Source organism: Antedon mediterranea, chromosome 7 (genome assembly GCF_964355755.1).
Source record: "Antedon mediterranea chromosome 7, ecAntMedi1.1, whole genome shotgun sequence".
Taxonomy (NCBI): Eukaryota; Metazoa; Echinodermata; class Crinoidea; order Comatulida; family Antedonidae; genus Antedon; species Antedon mediterranea.
Window position 1 is genome coordinate 15,803,633 of NC_092676.1, and position 20,373 is coordinate 15,824,005.

Genomic DNA, 20,373 nt, shown 5'->3' on the forward strand with positions numbered 1-20,373 from the left:
GTCCTTTTTTTTTAAAATGCTGCCCTCTCAATGTTGTGCGTGCTAAAAAATTAAAATGGCTGACGGTGGTGTAGATATTGATTTGTATGCCGACGATGTTGATGAATTTAACCAGGTAATTCTTTCTTTCAAGTCACCTAGTACCTCCAACTTACTTTTTTATAATATTTCCATATAGTTCGCAATTAACAGCGCTTTTAAATACAAGCATATTCTGTAAAATTAGTGTTTATTGTTTGCCTGTGTCAGTGTTAGATGATTCGGTTGTTGCTGCACTCTTTTTGTGGAGAGTGAGAGTGAAGAAGAGAAACCACGCGGGCCGGTGTCTGATCATTTGTTTTCGGCCGCCGGTCAGTGCCTAAATTAATAAAATGTATAATTATCCGACTGCCCATTCATTACTCACATGCCTAGTCTATACCAGCCTAGATAGAATAATTATTATAGCCTACAGGCCTAGCTAGGCTAGGCCTAGTACTAGTAGAGATGGAGAGGCCTCGAGACGAAGAGAAGTTGAGCCGCCGCCGCCAGAAAAACGTTATTTTCTATGAAACGCCAAATGCTAACTTTCGCCAGCGCTTGTTTCTTTTTACCGAGTTTCCTTAAGCAGTACAGCCTTGTATTTACTGTAACTTCTTAATGGTCAACATGTCCACCCATTTAAGCTTTAGTCAAACACTACTAGGCTAGGCTACTAGTAGGGATAACGATGCAAAATTAAAAGTTGTTATTTTTCAACCAATTTAAACACTATATGTTAGTATTTTGTTTCAATATTCCAATAAAGAAAGAATTACGAAAATCTGACTTGTAGTTTTCGAAATATAAGGTCTAAAACATCTCCGAAAATGATCGTTTTTGGCCACGAACGTTGTAAACAAATTGCGCCCTCAGTCGACAATTGTATGAACCACACCGTTTTTCGCTAAAATAATTACAAATAATTACGTTTTATAGTAATTTATTTTATATATCAACATTGGAAATATCAATAAAATATGTTATTAAATGTTTACAAAATATATAAAATTGTTTATTTAACGGAATTCGTACAAATTCATTGCTCTAAATTTGTGTAGTAACATCAGTACAGACAGACCATGTGACTTCGCGGTACACGCGAGAGAAAACATTCCGCTGTGGGTGATTCGCGTCCACCAATCAAATAGCCAGGATCCAAAATCATTCATCCGTGAGCTCTGCCGATCGCGGGAAATCTCAGCTTTGATTGGCTTACGATGACATCATATCACAAAATGGTGGTTTTGTAGTTGAGCCTCACGTAATTTTCACAATTTTATTTTAAAAATGAAATAAATGGACCTTCTTTATGGTATGTGTGATTTTTCTCTAAAAGATTTAAATAATAAAGGCTTCATATAGAGAAAAAACCGTTTTTTTGGCACTTATAATAAATATTTCTCAGAGAAAAAAGCACATGGCATGTAGAACTATATTATCTTGGCGTAGGAAGACAAACAAATCCCAGGTCATGAGAGGCTCAACTACAAAAACAAGGTTGAATAGGGTTAGGTCACTGGACCGTTCGAAGGTTTTTGAGTAAACAATCTACCGCGTATGGTCGTACGCGCTAGACAGTACGATATTTTAACCACATTTTGTACATGTTTGGTTGAATGTAATGACGATAAAAAATAGTTGATCTTATGGAATGATATGTAAATAAATAAATACTCAAAAGAATTATGTTTACAGTTCAATTATTTTCAGAATAATATTACATAAAAATGTGTTTACCAATGGACAGATAATCGCGTCAATGACATAGCGCGCATGGTAACGTACGCGGAGTTGAATCGTGGCAATAACAATGGAGTCAACTCTCGGTAACCCTACTACTAGGCCTAGTACTCCCAATACATATTAATATTGTTAACAATCTCTATTTCCTTTAATTAATGTATACTGTCAGATTAATGTTTTCGAAAATCAATCCTTAATATTGCTTCAAGAAAATTGTTGCCACAATAATCGTTAAATCGAATAATCTCAATAAGGTACAGAGAATAATCGTTGTTATAAGTTCAACTAGGCTAGTACAGTACAGATAATTAATACTGCAACCTTTGGTTGGTACACTACGTTTCGTAGGTTTCGCGTGGCGTAATCTACGCAAGCTAACATGCTACGCGTAGATTACGAAGCGATAGCTAGGAGGGGAAATCCCAATGTTCAGATTATTGTGTACTGTGCTGCATGCACCAAACACGGAATTTGAATACTAGTTTTCATCAAATTTAAAATGTGAGTTAATTACTGTGAAGTAATAATAAATGTATTAATATTAGTATTAATTACTGTGTGTTGTGTTAAAATGGGACATTTATTTTTATGAAAGAAGAACAAGTGTACATCTACTGTACAGTATCGGCCAACGTACGCCAAGGACGGCGGTCGATGTCTGTTTGTGTGAAATGACCTCCGACTAGGCCTAGCTAGCTAGCTAAAAAGGTAGGGTTACTGTACCTACCGACAGTTTAATTTTAAAACAAGTGGAACGCCTAGCTAGTACTTATAGGCCTAGTTAATAGTAGTACTGTATGATAATACATACTGTGTACAAGCGTTAAATACGATGTACATGGCGTGAAAATGTGAAATAATGTGGTATAGCCTAAGTAGTAACAGAAGGATATTTCCTCAATATGTCAGTTTTCGCCGTGTAGCTGCTGTTTACCCACGTGTGTGTATCGCGCAGTAGCTACTGTTTACCCACGTGTGTGTATCGCGCAGTACTGCTCTACTGTCTGAACTACAGTATGTTTGTTTACTAGGCTAATATAATGAACGATGTTTCGTTTTAAAATTGCGTTTAAATGACATATTACGCTTATTTAGTACTATTGGATAATATGGACTGTTTAAATACTGTAAATGTCAAAATAATATAATACAAGTAGGTACGATATTTTTGTTCCAACAGAAATCGAGACGGATCACTCCATTCATAATTCATTCGCCCAGTTTGTTTATATCCACGTGTTTATGATCAGCGGATGGATACTCTCCCTGAAATGTACTTGTTATGTTTTGTTTAAAATGGACCTGAAATGGAATTTCGATTTTCAAGAAATTCACACATGTTATTTAAATGTATCAAATTAACACAAACCCATACAAATAAAAACAAAATATATAGTATTTTGAGTAAAAACGAAATTTTAAGATACCATGGTAAATTAGCGAAAATTACTCACGCCATTGCAATATTCTATTTCAACGGCCGTCGGAAGCCTCTATATTCACGACGTCACATATACACACGATGATATCGAGAGCGTGTATGCCGCCTGATAGTCAGTGAATGATCGACGGCCTGGAAAGATACGCGAAGCGTTGACACTAATACTAATTTATTCAATATCTAATGTTGTTGAAATATAGGTCCCTAAAATGTACTTCGTTTGTTCTAAAACCCGAATTTAGAAGGCCTACCTCCCAAACCTTTACTAGCTAGGCCTAGCTAGGCCCCCAATCCAGTGCGCGGAGTCGATCCACCACCCACATCATGCGGCGAGGCTCCGTTTCATGTGCATCCAAGGACCAAAGCGATATCAACAACTTGCTGCGCTCATTGTCAAGCCAAAGTAAAATATGAATAAAATTCGTTTTCGAACTGCCTGATTCGACAAATAAATTATCATCTCATATTACTAATTTAATTCTGCTAAACTAAAAACTAAAGAAACTATCACATTTTAGCAGTATAAATTACGAACGATACAAAATACACGAACGGAAAATATGGATACGCATCATTGCGCACGGAGCTGTATCCCGGACAACGTTGCCAGGCCAACTTCGGTATTGCCAGAAAAAACCCGTTGATTTTAAGATTTTAAATCGTTATTTACTCGATCAATAACCGTTTATACGATAATAATTTTATCTAAAAAAATTCTAAATACGTTTCTGCAAATGCACAAGCATTTTTTAGAAAATACTCCATAGATTTCAAAACTGCAAATTGTCCATTGGAGGGATAGGAATATATTCGCAAAGTGACGTCACCCGCAAATTTTTTTGATTTTCAAATGGGGCTTTCCCCAAAAGGGCCAATTTATATTTTGTAACAATATACATTCTAGCAACACCTAATAGCCCCCAAAACATCATTCTAAAAAGAAAAAAATCAAAAATCCATTTCAGGTTCATTTTAACCTTCGATTTAGTGAAGTTGAACTTTTAAATAAAGTTTTGCATATTTTAAAATTTCAATTATAATTTATTTTTATTTATAACTAAAATAACATTTACTATCTAATTTATTATCTCGCATGACTAAAAAACAAAACAACAAGATCCAGGGGTGAGGGAATTTCAATTTCTTTCACTTGTCCCAGGACAAGTACCTGCACGGAATTCACTTGTCCGAGAAAAAATTTACTTGTCCCTCTTTATTGCGCAATATGCAAAAAATTACACGAGTGTCGACAAATGTCACGCAAGTGTTTATTGTCTATTTAAAATTCAGCAGTTTATAGGCCTAGCCTAGACTTTTTTAGCCGGCTCAATATTTTGATAAAAATAACGGTCATTTTTAAGTTTTATTTTATTAACACAACAGTGTCTAGAGTACTGTAGGTCTAATTAATAAATAGTAGTTAGTAAATAAAAAATAAAAGAATTGAATTACCAAAAAAAACTGTGGTGTCTAGTCATACTTGGGAACTGATCATTGTAAAATTCAATTTAATAATTAAAGTATTAGTAAATAAAAAGTTATATTTATTTTTTATCGCAAATTGTGTGAGCGATGAATAATGTGAAGGGTTTGGGAGCAATAACGCCACCACCAATATATAACGTTTGTATTATACGGTGACGCTATTGCTCCTAAACCCTTCCCATTATGCATTGTGCAATGACGTTTCTCGCGAAATTAAGGTATTGGCGATATGTCAATACTTTATTAGTCCTGGGCTGGGAGACAACGTGACTTCACGTGGTACAATAAATAAAAAATATTATGGAGTGCACCAAATTTTTAACTTAAAGATTAAAAACAATTAAATTATTAAATATTACGTTAAACTCCTTTCCTTTGTTGTGTTGTTATGGCGGCCCAAACCGACAAAATTGTAGTATGTAATTATTTATTTTATAACACAATAAACCTAAAGACCATGAACTTATGTACTACATACACGTACAGTACTGTTAATCACTACACGCAATGTCATAAAAGACGAAGTGTTTCATAGAAATTACCGGCAGCTCAACTTGTCAGTGGCCCAACCGATCATATGCCATTTTATCGCTGGTTCTTGTTCAAATAGAAGTTCTACAGTATATTCATTAGGGATAGCAATGTATATTCAAAAGTTTATTTCACGGTTTTTAGGGGTATATATTATTAAATATTACAATTTAAAGAAATTATGAAATCTGATTTGTAGTTTCCGAAATATATTGTCTAATAAAACATCGCCGAAAATGGGTATTCTGCAAACGCCGTAAATCCATAGCAAACCCCATTGAACCAACATAAAAGTCAGTGAATCGTGTAGTGTACAATATACCTAATATGTCAAAAATTTCGTTTTTGTTTACTTATTTTTGGGATAAAACATCATTTTTTGGTTAAAAAGTAATTGCTAATTGCTTACTTGTTTTTGGAAAGAAAAATATAACAAGATTTACTACTAAAGCATCTTAACATGTACTTGAGATCATTTTATATCGTAAAACCCTACGTACCAGACGATACCAGGCATACCGGTGAAGATTAGCATGACCGCCTGGTTTCTGCACAGTACTTTCTTTCAGAATTTCGCTAGTTCCTAGGCTAGATCCCAACAACATTATTCATTAATTTCACCAAGATAATGATTTTTTATCATGGATTTTTTATTAATTTCAGGAGGGTGATTATAACTCTGCCTCAGTAGATTTATATGATGATGTGATAACAACACCAGCAAATAACACACAGCAGCCACCTCGTGTAAGTAGTGGATGCTATGCATTGTTTGTAACTCATTGTCTGCAGCTAAGCACAATATTGTTTGGTTTGTTATTGTTGTTTGTACTACACAGTACTAAAAAAAGTTCAGTAGGTACAGTAGTAAAATATTTTAAATGTATTTTTGTTATTTCAATTGAATTTCATTTGACAGATACTTTGCCAGTCAAATTGTATTTATCCTTTCAATTGTGGATAATTAATTTGATGTTAATAGTATTTAATTAATAAATCGTTTGCGTAAGGTTTATAATGCCGTCTAGCACATACATTACAGAGCATCTTTAACAAACCTTCCAGCCTTTTCTTTACAATGTTGACATCTCTGGGACTTTAACACCCTTTTTGCACAACCAGGTTTGCACAGTGTGAAGACAATTTTTTAGAAATTATATATTGGAACCTGTGAAATCTTAGGAGAAAAACACCAACTGGCCTGTTTTGGTTTCGAGTTGTACAGTACAGAAAGAATATACTGCAACTTTACCTACAAAGTAGCTTCGTAGATGCTTCATACTTTAGATGCTTCGTAGATAGGCTATACTGTAGGCTAAGTTTTTGGCTTCATAAACCTCAATAAACAACTTTCAATGAGCTACTGTATGTTCTTAACTTTGTAACCATGTCTGATTTTATTATATGTTTGAAACTTAAATTTTGTTAATACTAATAATCTAATTGTTTACTTTCTTATCTAGCGTGTGTCATCGAGTGGTGATGCAGGACCTCAAAAAACACAGACCATACAAGGAACAACTAATCATAACTATGCCAAGAAAAGTTCATTGTACATTGGCAATTTGACCTGGGTAAGTTTTCAAGATACCCCTCAACCTAAGAACACCTGAACATCTGAACAAGCACATGCACCAAACGACACTGCATTGTAATTGTCCAAATTACTTTAGTTGCATTTACATCCTTGCATTGTAACCTATTAAGGACCAAGTTTAAGCGTTTTAAAAGTAAATAGTGAATGAGGCAACATGGTGTTTGGGCGGTTGTCATGGTTTTGTATGACAGCAATTTGAGACAGCCATTTTGATTGTAATTGTATTACAGTTAACTCTCAAAATACCGGTAAGTCTCCAAAAACCCCATTTTTTTATGGTTCAAAAGGACGGTCCCAAATGCATTGTTACCATTAAAAATACATTCTGAATACCAGACTTTCCAGAAAACCAGATATATTTTGCCAGTCCAAGATGTCTGGTATTGAGAAAGTTGACCTTACAGTATACAATGTTTTCTCTTGTTTATAACAGTGGACTACAGATGCAGACCTAAGTAATGCTATCTCTGAACTTGGTGTTAATGATTTGATTGAGATTAAGTTTCATGAAAACCGTGCTAACGGTCAGTCTAAAGGATTTGCAACTGTGCATGTTGGATCAGATGGTTCTTATAGGGTCATAATGAATGGTTTACCAAAAAAGTAAGTTAACATTATTTAATTTCTGTGATAAAGGTTTCATACCGGTACAAGTATATAGTATTTATTTTAAAAGTGCAAAAAGTTATTTACATTCAGGGAATCAAATGTTTTCAAAAAGCAATTAAGTGCTATTTTCATTTCCATTGTGTGTCTGCTGAGCTTTTTGATTTTCATGAACTCATGATAACTCATTTCCTAAGCTCTGAATGGTTGCAAATTTGTTTTCGCAAAACATGAATATGCATTATAAGCTGATGTTTTTCATTCACGCAATACAGTAGACTAAAATTGTATTTGTAGCGATAATTAGCAAAAAAATGTATTTTTACAGAGAATTACATGGACAGCAGCCAGTTGTTACACCATGTAATCGACAGAGCTTGACTCAGTTTGAGGCAGCATCTAGGAAAGGCGAGGCCAGAGCTCGTGAGTACAATTATCTTTAAGTGTAGTCTTCAGATTAAAGTTTAATTACCAATGGGGAAAAAATGTCACTGAACATGTTCTCAAATTTGATAGTTGACGTGCCAGTCGACTTTGCCATCAGTTGATAACAGTGGACATGCACATCGAAATGTCTGTAATAATTTGGGAAATGCATCAACACAAATATATTACAAATCGAGATTCATGGAATAATATTTCTTGCTTACTTTATTATAATTTGATGTGCAAGTATTAATTTGTAAAATTGTATGAATAGCTAATGATAGAGAGGGACCTCCACCTCGTCATGGACCACCTAATCATCGTCAACATGGTCCACCACAACATCACAATGATGGTGGTGGGATGCGTTTCCCATCACCTCAACGTGGACCCTCGCCACAAGGACCTCCACAAGGACCAGGAAATGGACCACCACCACGGGAAAATTTCCCACCTGGTAAATACCTATTTTATTTTATGTAATTCAGGTAATATCTTCAATCAACAACATCATAAACTCGACTCTCCATGCTATATGGATGTTCCAATTTGTCTTAGACTTTGTTCAATATTGAGAAAATTTGACCGACCAATGGACAGACAGATACACATTTTGACTGAAGAAAACCAGTTCACTTTCATGTAAAGTCAACAATTTTAACTCCGACGTGAAACGGTTAAAAAATTGAAGTCAGGCAATGCATCAAAGTCAAAGATTAAGTCTTTCTAGAATTTATCCACAAAAATCCATGAATAGCAAAATTCTATTTATACCAACAATTTAAATTGTTACTGTTAATTACGGTTTTGATTTGGTTTGATGTTTTTAGTGGTTATTTCAGATTATTTATATTGACTTTCACAAATAACCGAAAACAAATTGTTACTGTGATTGCACATTATTTTTCTCCATATAGCTCGGGGACCACCTAGAGGTCCTCCACCTGGTATGCCACAAAGACCCATGGGGGTAAGTATCATGTTATTATTCATGATAAATTTCATTGAAGGTTTTTCTATTTAATGACCACATTTTAAAGGAAAAATTTACATTGTACAAATAATTAATATTAATAAATGTTAAATTAATGGAACCTGCAAAACAAATGAAAATATAACATTCAACAAATTCCAACATTTTTTGTTTATAACATACCTAATTTACGTTTACAGTATTTATTATATTACATCAAAATCTCCTAATTATGCAGGCTGATCTTTGAATATCACCTTTTAGTTCAATGAAATGAAATTACCAATGCCGTATGATATAAATTCAACCAATCAAATGATAGGCATGGTGTATATTGCTAATTCATTAGATTTTTTAATATTTTGAACAGCATTACAGGTTATGGTTTCAAGATATATTGTCCCCCTGAAAAAACAATTTGATGAATATGCCATTTTAATGTCACATAATAGTTTGACCAAAATTTGGTTGAAAAAAAATATTTACCTGAAAATATAGTCAAATTGACTGGAAGTCAATGGGCTTAACTGTTTATTTTGTCTTTTTACGGGTGAAAACTGTTTTTTTCCTGTAAGTGATTAACCATTCAATATTTTTTATTAATCTTAATTTTTTTTGGGACAATACATCTTTAATAAGATCATGTTTATTATTTAGCCTCCTGGGCCAATGAGAGGACCACCACCTCCACGTGGACCACCACATGATCAGCGAGGACCACCTCAAAGGTCGCCAGGTAAGATACTAGATACACCTCATAGTACGTGTTTGAAAGAGTAAATTTTACCCTCAACTTTAATTGAATGTCAATAGTAAATAATCAATCTGGTTTTATTTTTCAGGACCATTTGGTGGACCACCTCCACATGGCGGACCACCTCATGGCGGTTCCCCTCATGGTGGACCACCACCCCATGGACATCATCATGGTGGTCCCCCTCATGGTGGACCCCCTCATGGTGGACCCCCTCATGGGGGACCTCATCATGGTGGACCTCCCCATGGTGGACCTCCCCACGGTGGACCTCCCCACGGTGGACCTCCTCATGGTGGACCTCCTCACGGTGGACCTCCTCATGGTGGACCTCCTCACGGTGGACCTCCACACGGTGGACCTCATCACGGTGGACCTCCTCACGGTGGACCTCCTCATGGTGGACCTCCTCACGGTGGACCTCCTCATGGTATGCCGCCACATAGTGGTCCTCCCCCTGGTGGACCACCACATCCAGGACCAGGTGGCCCTCCACGTGGACCTCCTATGCCAGGGATGCCTCCTCCAGGACCTGGTGGACCCCCTCCTCAGAGAGGCCCTCCCCAACAATATGGACCACCAGCTATGGGTGGGCCACCGCCGCATCATCCTGGGCCTCCACCTCCTCATCCTGGTCCACCACCCCATCATTCTGGTCCTCCGCCACCACATCATCATTCAGGTCCACCTCCTCCTCACCAAGGACCACCACAACCACAGTATCAACAGCCACATCCTCAAGGACCTCCGCCAACACATCAAGGACCGCCACAAGGACCTCCTCCTCATTCTGGGCCTCCACCACATCCAGGACCACCACCTGTTCATCCAGGACCTCCTCCTCCAGCACCTCATGTCAACCCAGCATTTTTTCATGGGAATCAAGGCCCTCCTCCTCCTACTTCACAAGCCAACTACACTCCAGATCAGTATAAAACATCAGACAGGTTCCCTCCACCAGCACAGCCAAGATATCCAGATGACCAGTACAAGACACCAGAACGGTATGTCTTCTTATTAATCTATTTAAATATTAAATTTCTATTCTGAAATATTTATTATTATAGCCCTATACAGTTTGTGTAACCATGTGTTCTTTACAGCCTCAATATAAATCATTTACTTCTTCTATATTGGTTTTGTAAAAAAAACACAAATGAATTGAAGTGACAAATATCGGTATTATTCTTGTTTAATATTCTCAGACGAGAGAATCCAGCACCTGTAGAAACGCCAGCTCTCAGTGAAACAGAGTTTGAAGAAATCATGTCTCGTAATCGAACAGTTTCCAGTAGTGCCATCTCAAGGGCAGTCATGGATGCTAGTTCAGGTAAGAAAAAGTACCTATTAAAACTAAAATAGTCTGATTTCAATCATGCATCCAAATCGTTTTTTCCATGTCTGTCCTGTATTGACCTGTAAACTTAATTTGTGTGTAGCTTTCCCTCGCCCACTTTTTTCTTACTAGTTTTCATTACTGTAATGTGTCATTACTTGTATCGCACTTGCTTTGTTTGTTTGTTAGCACGATAACGCCCACAATTTCTAAGTTATCATCCTGAATGTTTGTATGTACTTGCAGAACATGCCTATTGATTAAAATCTTACCTGTATCTTCCATATCCGATATTAAATAGAACGTCTGTATTCTTTTAACATGGATCGAAATATCAAGTAGTGAGCCCTCTCTCTCCAAATATAATTTTTCCCTGCAATGTAATATTCAGTACTTCACTCAGTTTCTGAGTGCTTTCATCTGTATGATTTTTTTTGCTTGATTAAACAGACATGTGCAATTTGATCAGATTGGATTGTTTTAATATTCCTCCAATTGAAATTCTTTTGTTTTACTGAATTAATCTGTTTATTTCCTTAAGAATGATAATTAAGTTACTTCTAACTGTATATGGTTTTCTGTTCTTAGGGGAATATGCATCTGCTATCGAAACATTGGTCACCGCAATCTCCTTGATCAAACAATCTAAAGTGGCATCTGATGATCGCTGTAAAGTAATCATCAGTTCACTACAGGATTGTCTTAGAGGCATAGAAGATAAATCCTATGGTAGTGCTGTGTAAGTATTTGCAAAATTCATCCTCCAATCCAATTGGGTGTACATGTTATGTTGATATTTAATGTACATTTTATTTATGATGGCCCTCCCATGAATTCAAAGTTAAAATGAAGTGTATTTTCCTTGGAATAGTACTACTACAAGCAGTAGCAGTAGTAAGAGAAATCGTGACAGAAGTTCCAGAGATCGTGAAGAGCGCCATCGCTCTAGGGAATCGAAGAGCAGTCGCCACAAAGAAAGGCGTGAGAGATCACGCAGCCGAGGTAGTAGGGAACGTGAGTACCGTGAAAGAAGCCGGGATCGTGAATATCGTGACCGTGACAGAGGTGAACGTGAAAGCCGAAGCGATCGAGAACGTGACAGAGATCGTGAATATAGGCGCCGTTAATTTCTTAAGTATTGAGGTGAGTGAACTTTTCTTTTCTCTATTTATTCTTCTGTGGATAATGGTAAGTATTAAAAAGGTAGGTGCATTTTATATTTTTTTAAATAATGTTTTTGTAATTTAATATTATTTATTATAAGGTCAAAATAACGAATTAGGTATTTATGATTATCAAGTTGTAGCAGGAGTTTAGTTAACAAGTAATGGGTAACTTTCATCGGCTAGCCTGCCTGTTTTATTTATAATAATTGTTGTTGCTCATTAATGCGTTAAAAAAACAATTTCGAGCAAGGTTTGATGAAATCTCAATATGTATAAGTTTTATTTTTTATTTAAAAAAGTCCTTACTACCACGACCATCAATATTATTTATTTTATTTATTAACATGATAATCAACATTTTTACTATTGTTTGTTTTACCTTTAAAAGGAAATAGTGTTTATGCTTTAAATGAAAAGTTTTGGAGATCATTTTTTGCATTGAATGTAATTGTGTTTATAAACTAAAAAAGGGTATTTTAGAAATTTGACATATTGTTTGTACCATTACGTAATTTGTTTTTTGTTATAGTGTAGTTTAACAGTTATTTACAGTTAATCTATTATGAAGTACAAGTTACTTACTTCAACGGCCTATGTTCTCATCATCTGACTGTAATTTGGCAATTAATTCTGGCAAAAAGTATTATTATATAACTTGACAAGATAAGAAAGACATTTACTTACATTTTTTAAATGTATATGTACTGTATTTGATTGAATCTTTCACATAAATGATAGGTTAATATTCCTTAATGTTCAGTTTATTGTACAAGTGAAGTTAGGTTTGCGGTACACCATGTGTTTCCAAAAAGAAACAAAATATGGTTGAGAATGTGTCAACGTTTCGGTTGTTATGCTACAACCATCTACTGGAGAAATAATGAAACACCAGACATTCTCAACCATGCTTTATTTCCTTTTTGAAACACGTCGTCTACCATAAACCTAACTTCAGTATTAGTGTCTATCTGCCATGCAAAGCTTTAAAACAAGCAGAAAATGGTGAAGTATTAATTGCAATGATCCTTTTCATTTAAAAATTAATAAAAACTACTAAAAATGTTGTTGGAATAGCTGTAAATTTATATTTATTTATTATATTTCTATGATTATTAGAATATCAAGTTTATTGTAATTATATATAGATCATAGTGTCCAGTATGTATTGTTATTTATTCTGTATCTGTATGAATAATTTAATTTGCCTTGCATTTTTAAACAGTAACGGAAAATGATTATTTAAAATACCTCCAGGCATACTATGGTGTTTATCTGTTTTTAAGTACTGTATGTTTTTTTAAGAACAATTAAGATAAACTAATGGAAACTCTAGGTGTGATTATGAGTACTGTGGAGGTAGGTATAAAAACTTGATTACATGGATAATCATGTTTTTTTTGTTTGTGTTTATTGTCATCAGTAGTTTTCATTATTTTTTCATACAATGTATTATTGAATATTGTATTATACATTAAGGCCTAGAAAAGAGCATATTTAATATTGATCTTGATTTTAAGATTTAGGTATAGAAAAGTTGTTGCCAACATATTTTACATATATAACTTTATTCTAGTTAGTATTGCAAAATATAAAAAATTAGATGGTTTTAAAATTAAACACCTACAATGGCGGTTCAATGTACACTATATCAAATTATTAGGCATAAACCGCTTTAAAAATATATTTGCACAGCCCTAACAGAAACAGATAAGCCTGTTCAGTGAACCTTGGCTTTCGGGAAGTATTTAATTTCAGCAATATTAAATTCTTAAAATTCAAATGTGGTGTTTATAAAATTACAACTAATTCCAAGAAATTTAAGGCTGTGTAAACATGTGGCTATTGTTTAAAAAAAGTGCTTCTTCCTTTTTCTTCCTATTCCTCATGAATATTAGTTCAATAAATAGGTAAAAAACTTGCAAGTGAAATATTCAGTTCACATCATTGCAACGATCTTCTTTGAAATTATATTTCTATGATTATTTCTTGGTCATTAAATAGGATTATATTGTAGATTTAAATGCTTGTACACTATTTGGTTGTGACATGATGTAATGATATTAAAATCAGCTAATTGAAGTATATTATACAGTAGTATTAATTAAGGTACTACCATAATATTCCTAGTAGGGCTTACAGTAGCTATTAAATGATTACATTTCATTTGAGACTATCTCGCACTCCAAAAGAAAACAAAATAAGGTTTAAAACTTTCTGTGATTTGAAAATGTTTAATATCTAAATGTCTGTTTATAGGTTTACAGGCTTTTTGCACGAAACAAAAATACTACTATTTTTACTTTTTATATTTAAAAAATGATTGTGATTAGCCAATTCAATCTGTTATTGGCAATTTCATCGCTGTTGGTTGTCAACTGAATAAATAACAAAAATTAAATACTAAATTTTATAAGTTAATATTTAGATTATGAATATAGATAATATTAATGTATGAGTAAAAGAATACGTCTGGTTACAATGCTCGATTTGGTAGAGCTAGATATAAAAGAAATACTAATGTATTAAACAATGTATTCAAATTATGAAACAATCTACAACAGACTTTTTCAGTACATTACAATTTATAGCATACAGCCGACATAAATGCATAGTTACCGATTCATTTGTAATTAAAATTTAGGTATATTGTTAATTGTACATAGAAACTAGTATTCTGGGACCAAAATGTGTGCAATTTGCAGGCTCATTATGGTTTATGTGTTTATTTGTATTGAATGATTATATAAACAAGCCTTCAAGACCTTTTTATTTTAGACTTATTATTTTTTTGAATATCTACAGAGTTATAACATTTTATGTTATTGAGTGACAGGTGAATATGATTTTTTTACAGCAATTAATTTCAACTATCAAAACACTATAGTCCCAAATATTAACTGAATCGATTTCAACAATATCATGTTTTCTTTAGTTTAGGAATTTAATGAAAAATTACTACTTATTAAATATTGTTTATCAAGTAATAGAAATTAAAATATGTTTTTGATTATTTGAAATACCATACTTCACTAGATTTATTCTTATGGGCATACCAGTGAGTAGATATTAAAAATAATGAACCTTTAGAACCTACATTCTATAATGTTGATGCATATTCTTTTTGGAACAAACTCAAACCTTTTGTTGAACATCACCAACTTTTTGATTTGTTTAAAATTAATTTGAGAACCTCATTTATTTTGTAAATTTCAGCATACAGTACTGCAATGTGCTTTGATCATTTTTTTAAATTAACTCAATATAAATGTTTTTAATTTTAGCGTCACACCAATTTATATTAGATTTATTTTCCATTTGCATTTGTTTTTTCCCGTTTGTATTGTTGACATAATTACTAAACTGGTATTCTATTTCTAACAGCAAAAAATGTTATTTCCAATAATTAAATAATGATATCGTGTTTTAAATTATAATTTTAAATCTTTATTTTATTTGTCTACTTTTTGTAATCAAATAGTAATTTTGTTATATAGTTTTCTTGTCGCCGCTAATGACATTGAATAAATATGAATAAATCAAAACAATCAATATTTAAGTTATATCAAATTTCAGAGTTTTATATCGCTAAACTATGTTATTTTTTTAACATAGGAAATTAAGCACTTGCACTTAGTAAAGTCAAATTTAGTGTATTAACTTTCAGTTTTACATAGAAATAACAATTTGTGAAATTATTGTATGATGGTAATAAACAAAAACAAAATTAAGTACTTGGTAGTTTGTATGTATAATCCAATATAAAGTTTAGCATTAATATGTATTACATTACTTTTTTCGAAATCTACAGCAAGTTTCTATTATATCCAGTAAAATAATAATTACTTTTGACATTAAACATTTTTTTAGGAAAATATATTTTAGTTGCGGGAAAGAAACATTTTGGATATGTTGGTAAATTGTTTATCCACACCCTCTGAGTTTAAATGATTGCTTTAGAATACTCTTTTTATAGAGGGTGCATGTGTGAATACAACCTAAGGTCACTAGAAGGTAGTTCTGCATGTGTAACTGTGTCAATTCAACAATTGACTAGCATTGTATTGAGAAATCTTGGGCCATATTTTTACCATGTTCCTCAACCCAGTCAATATTTGTATAATACATTTAGTGATGATTTTAACTCGGTGTTCTTCAATAAAATTGTTTAACATAACATTCTAATTTGTTTTCTTCTGATAAATAGTATTTTTATTCTAATGGATAGAAGATATTTGATGATCAACATCGACTGTATTTTCGATTTAAGTTTTGAGATTGTGGTTGAATGCAATCAATTTTCGCATGAATTTCTCCATGAGAAGACCAATAAAAGTGTCTGATTTTGATTCACAATTAAGAATTGATAAATATATAAATTCACCATAGTTAATACATTATACTGTTAGCATTTAATGAATGCGTGATCTATTAGTATTTTTTTTATTAAGATCCCAATCTAGGTCAGTGTTCAACCAGTAATAATATTGCTAGTAGAAAAGTCAGATTGTTGGTAATTCTTTGAAAAAAGTAAATTAAAGTTTAGGTATTTATTCATGAAAGTTTTGAAACAAATAGACTCATAGCCATTAAGGCTAGTGTTTAATAAAATGGCCTCCCATAAATAGTCTTAAACTAAACAGGGAAAAAAGGTTAATTCACTTAAGTTATTTAAGGTATTGCATTAAGTTGTTCTTAAAGGATAGTAGGGGTATACTTCACCATGCAAACTTTAAAAATCATTGCTACTGACTGTCTAAATATAAACATGTTCTATTTGAACTACAATTTACACTTAATGGTGTGATTTTAGTTTTTTGGAAGTAACTGAATGATTCAATTTTAAAGTTAGAAATTCCATGAAAAACTGTTTTAAAAAATGTGCTTGATATAAGCAGATATTGAATGCAAACATCATTAAATAAACTGTGAAAGAGAAAGGGATTTACATGTTTAGAAAGTTTAGTTTTATTTTGTCACCAAAAAAAAACAAGTGCCAGTTTTTTGCTGTATATACAGTATTTTAAAGTGTTAAAATAACTGTGTTTCATGTTTGTCACTGTTTATCTCAAATTTTGATGTCTGTGTTTTTTGTTTTTTGTTTTTTTTTATTGTACTAATTCATGTTATTGTACTAGTTGTTTTTATTTTATAAATTATTTTACAATATACTATATTTTTGTTTGATAATGGAAATAAGAAACTTTACTTGTTTTGGTGAGAAAAGTTTTTTTTTTTATGTCAATATAACATCTTAAATTTTAAAACCAAAATGTTTTATGCGTAAATTATTAGATACTTTACTAAGTAAATTTTTAGTTTGGGAATGTTATTGTTTTGTTGTTATTATCCATACAGGTATAATGTTAAAAAAGATGTTTACCCAAAGTGTACCTAGAGTGGGTGTAGACAAAGTCAAACATGCACACTGTAAGACAGTTTAATATAACTGATATGCTTACAACAATATTGTCAGGAGACCTGAATCTGTTGGGGTTATCTTTCTTTTCACTAAAGATTACCTCTGAAAATAAAAATGGCAATTTGTATAATGTAATATTAAATAATGGCTCTCTTAATAAATAAAATCATAAGAAACTAATGCATTTTTTACCCCAGTTGGCTCTCTAATGACAACTTAGAATTTGAAACTAATGTAATGTTGACCCGATTTGTTTAAGGATCATGTCAAACTTATTCTACTGCAGTTACTCTTTAACCTGTTTATGCATTCATATAGCAAGGGTTTAACCTGTTTATGCAATCATATAACAAGGGTTTAACCTGTTTATGCAATCATATAGCAAGGGTTTAACCTGTTTATGCATTCATATAGCAAGGGTTTAACCTGTTTATGCAATCATATAGCAAGTGTTTTTGGTTATAATACACACTGTTTATTTAAATAAAACTACTGTAGAATGTTAATGCAGTAAAAAATTGTACTAGAATCATTTTTGACATGATTCCTTGATGAAAAATAAATAACAGAAAATCTGCAAGCCAGTGGGAAGTTATTTCAATATCTGTTGCAAATTGGTAACAAATTATGAACTTATTTGATGTTCAATGTTGTAACAAGCATAATAATACACAAGGTTATTTACGTGTTGCAGAATTTGGTTTCATATTTTGTTTTATTGACTATTATTATTACAGTAAAATAATAGTTTAGGGCTAATTGCAAATAACCTCTTAAATATTGTTTCTTTGACAGATTAATCAAGCTAACGTCAGTGATAACAACTTTGTATAAAACTTTTATGAATGGGATGATTTTTTCTTTTAATATTTGTGGGGTAAAAACTGAACAATTAAACTTCTAAATGTACAGACAACTAGAAGATGCTGAAGGTAACAGAACAACGAAGATGAAATAATTACAAATGATGAAGTGAAATTTGAAGACATTGAATACAATTGAGATGTTTTAAAGGATATTAGAAGTGGAGCAAGAAATCAGATTTACGTGGAAGAGTGCCGAGTTTACATTGTCAGAGAGCACCTCCAACATCCAAAGAATACTCTTGAAGCAGTATGAAAAGAACAAGTGCTGATCTCTTTTGAACTATTAAGCCAATTGTGTATATTTTGAAATTTGTCGTTTTTGAGATAAATGTAGCAAGAAGAAGATGCCATTAGTGTTACTGTTAGTTAAGTAGTGTTTTGTAGCCAAGCAAAGCATCTAAATGTATTAATGTATATAATGATGCTTGATAATAACCTATGATAATCATAATATGCTCTTAACAGTCTCATGAGGTAGTTAGAAGTAGCAATGTTCCTAAATTCAAAACCTACCTGCTAAGTTTGAATTATATTGTCAATCTTGATTTCTAAACTTGTAGTATAATATAATTACATTAGTATTTTCACATTTTTTATAACATGTACAATACTTGTTCCAAATTGTGTCCTTAATTCATGATTTTTTTTTTTAACCATATTCACCATCGATGTTTGCACATAAAAAATCAATCAGAGTAATAAATTTGAACATTGTTTTTAAATTTCATTAGTTTAATATGTGTTTGTATATATCATAATCTCTATAACCAATTATCAAGTTTATTAGCACTATGCTTGCTTTACTTTGTAGATTATCAGTTATTAAAGTACACAGTTTAGTGGTTATATAATGTTGTATCATTTGTTTTTTTTTTTACTAGACACCATTGTAATACTGTACTTGTGTTCATCATACATATTTTTAAAATACTGTAAAACTATTCACGAGTATGTTTATAAAGTAAAAACACAAACTGGTAAATTTAATATGCAACTAAACACTATTAATGAATTTTTCAAGGTATTTTCAAGAACATGTTTGATCCGAACAGTTTTTAATTTTTACTTTTTATTTGAGCGATGTACTTTATATGGTAAATCATTTTTAATGTAATCAGAATTTAATCTGTAACATTCAAACAACACTATTTAGAAGTATAATGCAAGAAATGAATAAAATGTTTTCTATTTAAAAATGTGAATGTAGGAAGACACATGGCTTATGAAAATAATTAATTGTAAAATTAATTCCGTCATGTTTTATATAACAACCGCTATATAAAATGGGAACTATAATATTATGAAAGCAAAAGGCCTAGTAACTTATAACCAACAGGAGTATTAGGTATGTATTTAAGGTAAGTTATTTTAGCAATGTTCAAAGTGTTCCAATGTTCTGATGAAAACAAGCTTGTAAGTATACATTTTTTCACAATTTTAGATCCTAAGATATGCATGCTACTTGGACGTTCCTACAGTTTTAACATTTTTTAGTTTAAATATAAAATAAAGTATAAATTAAATTTGTGTTTCTAACATTAAGTTCCAGCTAATCTAATAGAGTAAAACTGCTGTGCTTGTTGTCATTTTAGCAATTATACCAACTTATGTTGTAAAAATAAATTTCAATTGATGGATCACTTATTCATTTGCGATATGCCAGATATGTATTTTGATATGAAGAGACTGAAGATTTCTGGAACTTGAGAGCAAATTTAGGTAAATAGACTATTCAATTTAATTAATAATTAAGGGAATTTTTCACTAGTTCAAATTGTAATACTACATGGATCCAGTAAAGATGTATAGAGTTGTACTTTACATTGTGCAAGACCTGAACAGAGAATTTGTAATAAAATGTTTGAGAACAAATCAGATCTCCCATGTTTTATCTTGGCTGGATTGTTTTAGGGTGTGTGGCGCACCACACCATTGTGTTTGGCAATGGACTGATTGTAGAATTGGGAGTTTGAGACTCATTGCTTGGCACTCAGAGTTACACTCAACAT

At 32.4% G+C, this 20,373-nt stretch overlaps 1 protein-coding gene across 2 annotated transcripts; it reads left to right on the forward strand.

The window, feature by feature from the left end:
• The first annotated feature begins 25 nt into the window (after positions 1 to 25).
• LOC140055253 (cleavage and polyadenylation specificity factor subunit 6-like) lies at positions 26 to 20,228 on the forward strand. Of its 2 annotated transcripts, none has more exons than XM_072100537.1 (13): positions 26 to 115; positions 5,885 to 5,968; positions 6,685 to 6,795; positions 7,252 to 7,421; positions 7,753 to 7,847; positions 8,125 to 8,307; positions 8,768 to 8,820; positions 9,481 to 9,559; positions 9,666 to 10,581; positions 10,783 to 10,907; positions 11,502 to 11,652; positions 11,785 to 12,056; positions 18,294 to 20,228. In XM_072100537.1, exons 1-12 carry the CDS (start codon positions 56 to 58, stop codon positions 12,038 to 12,040), a joined length of 2,283 nt encoding a protein of 760 aa, XP_071956638.1. In that variant the 5' UTR covers positions 26 to 55; the 3' UTR covers positions 12,041 to 12,056; positions 18,294 to 20,228. The 2 variants fall into 2 exon arrangements, with proteins under 2 accessions (XP_071956638.1, XP_071956639.1); XM_072100538.1 differs by having other exon boundaries at positions 20,028 to 20,228.
• Positions 20,229 to 20,373: the final 145 nt, after the last annotated feature.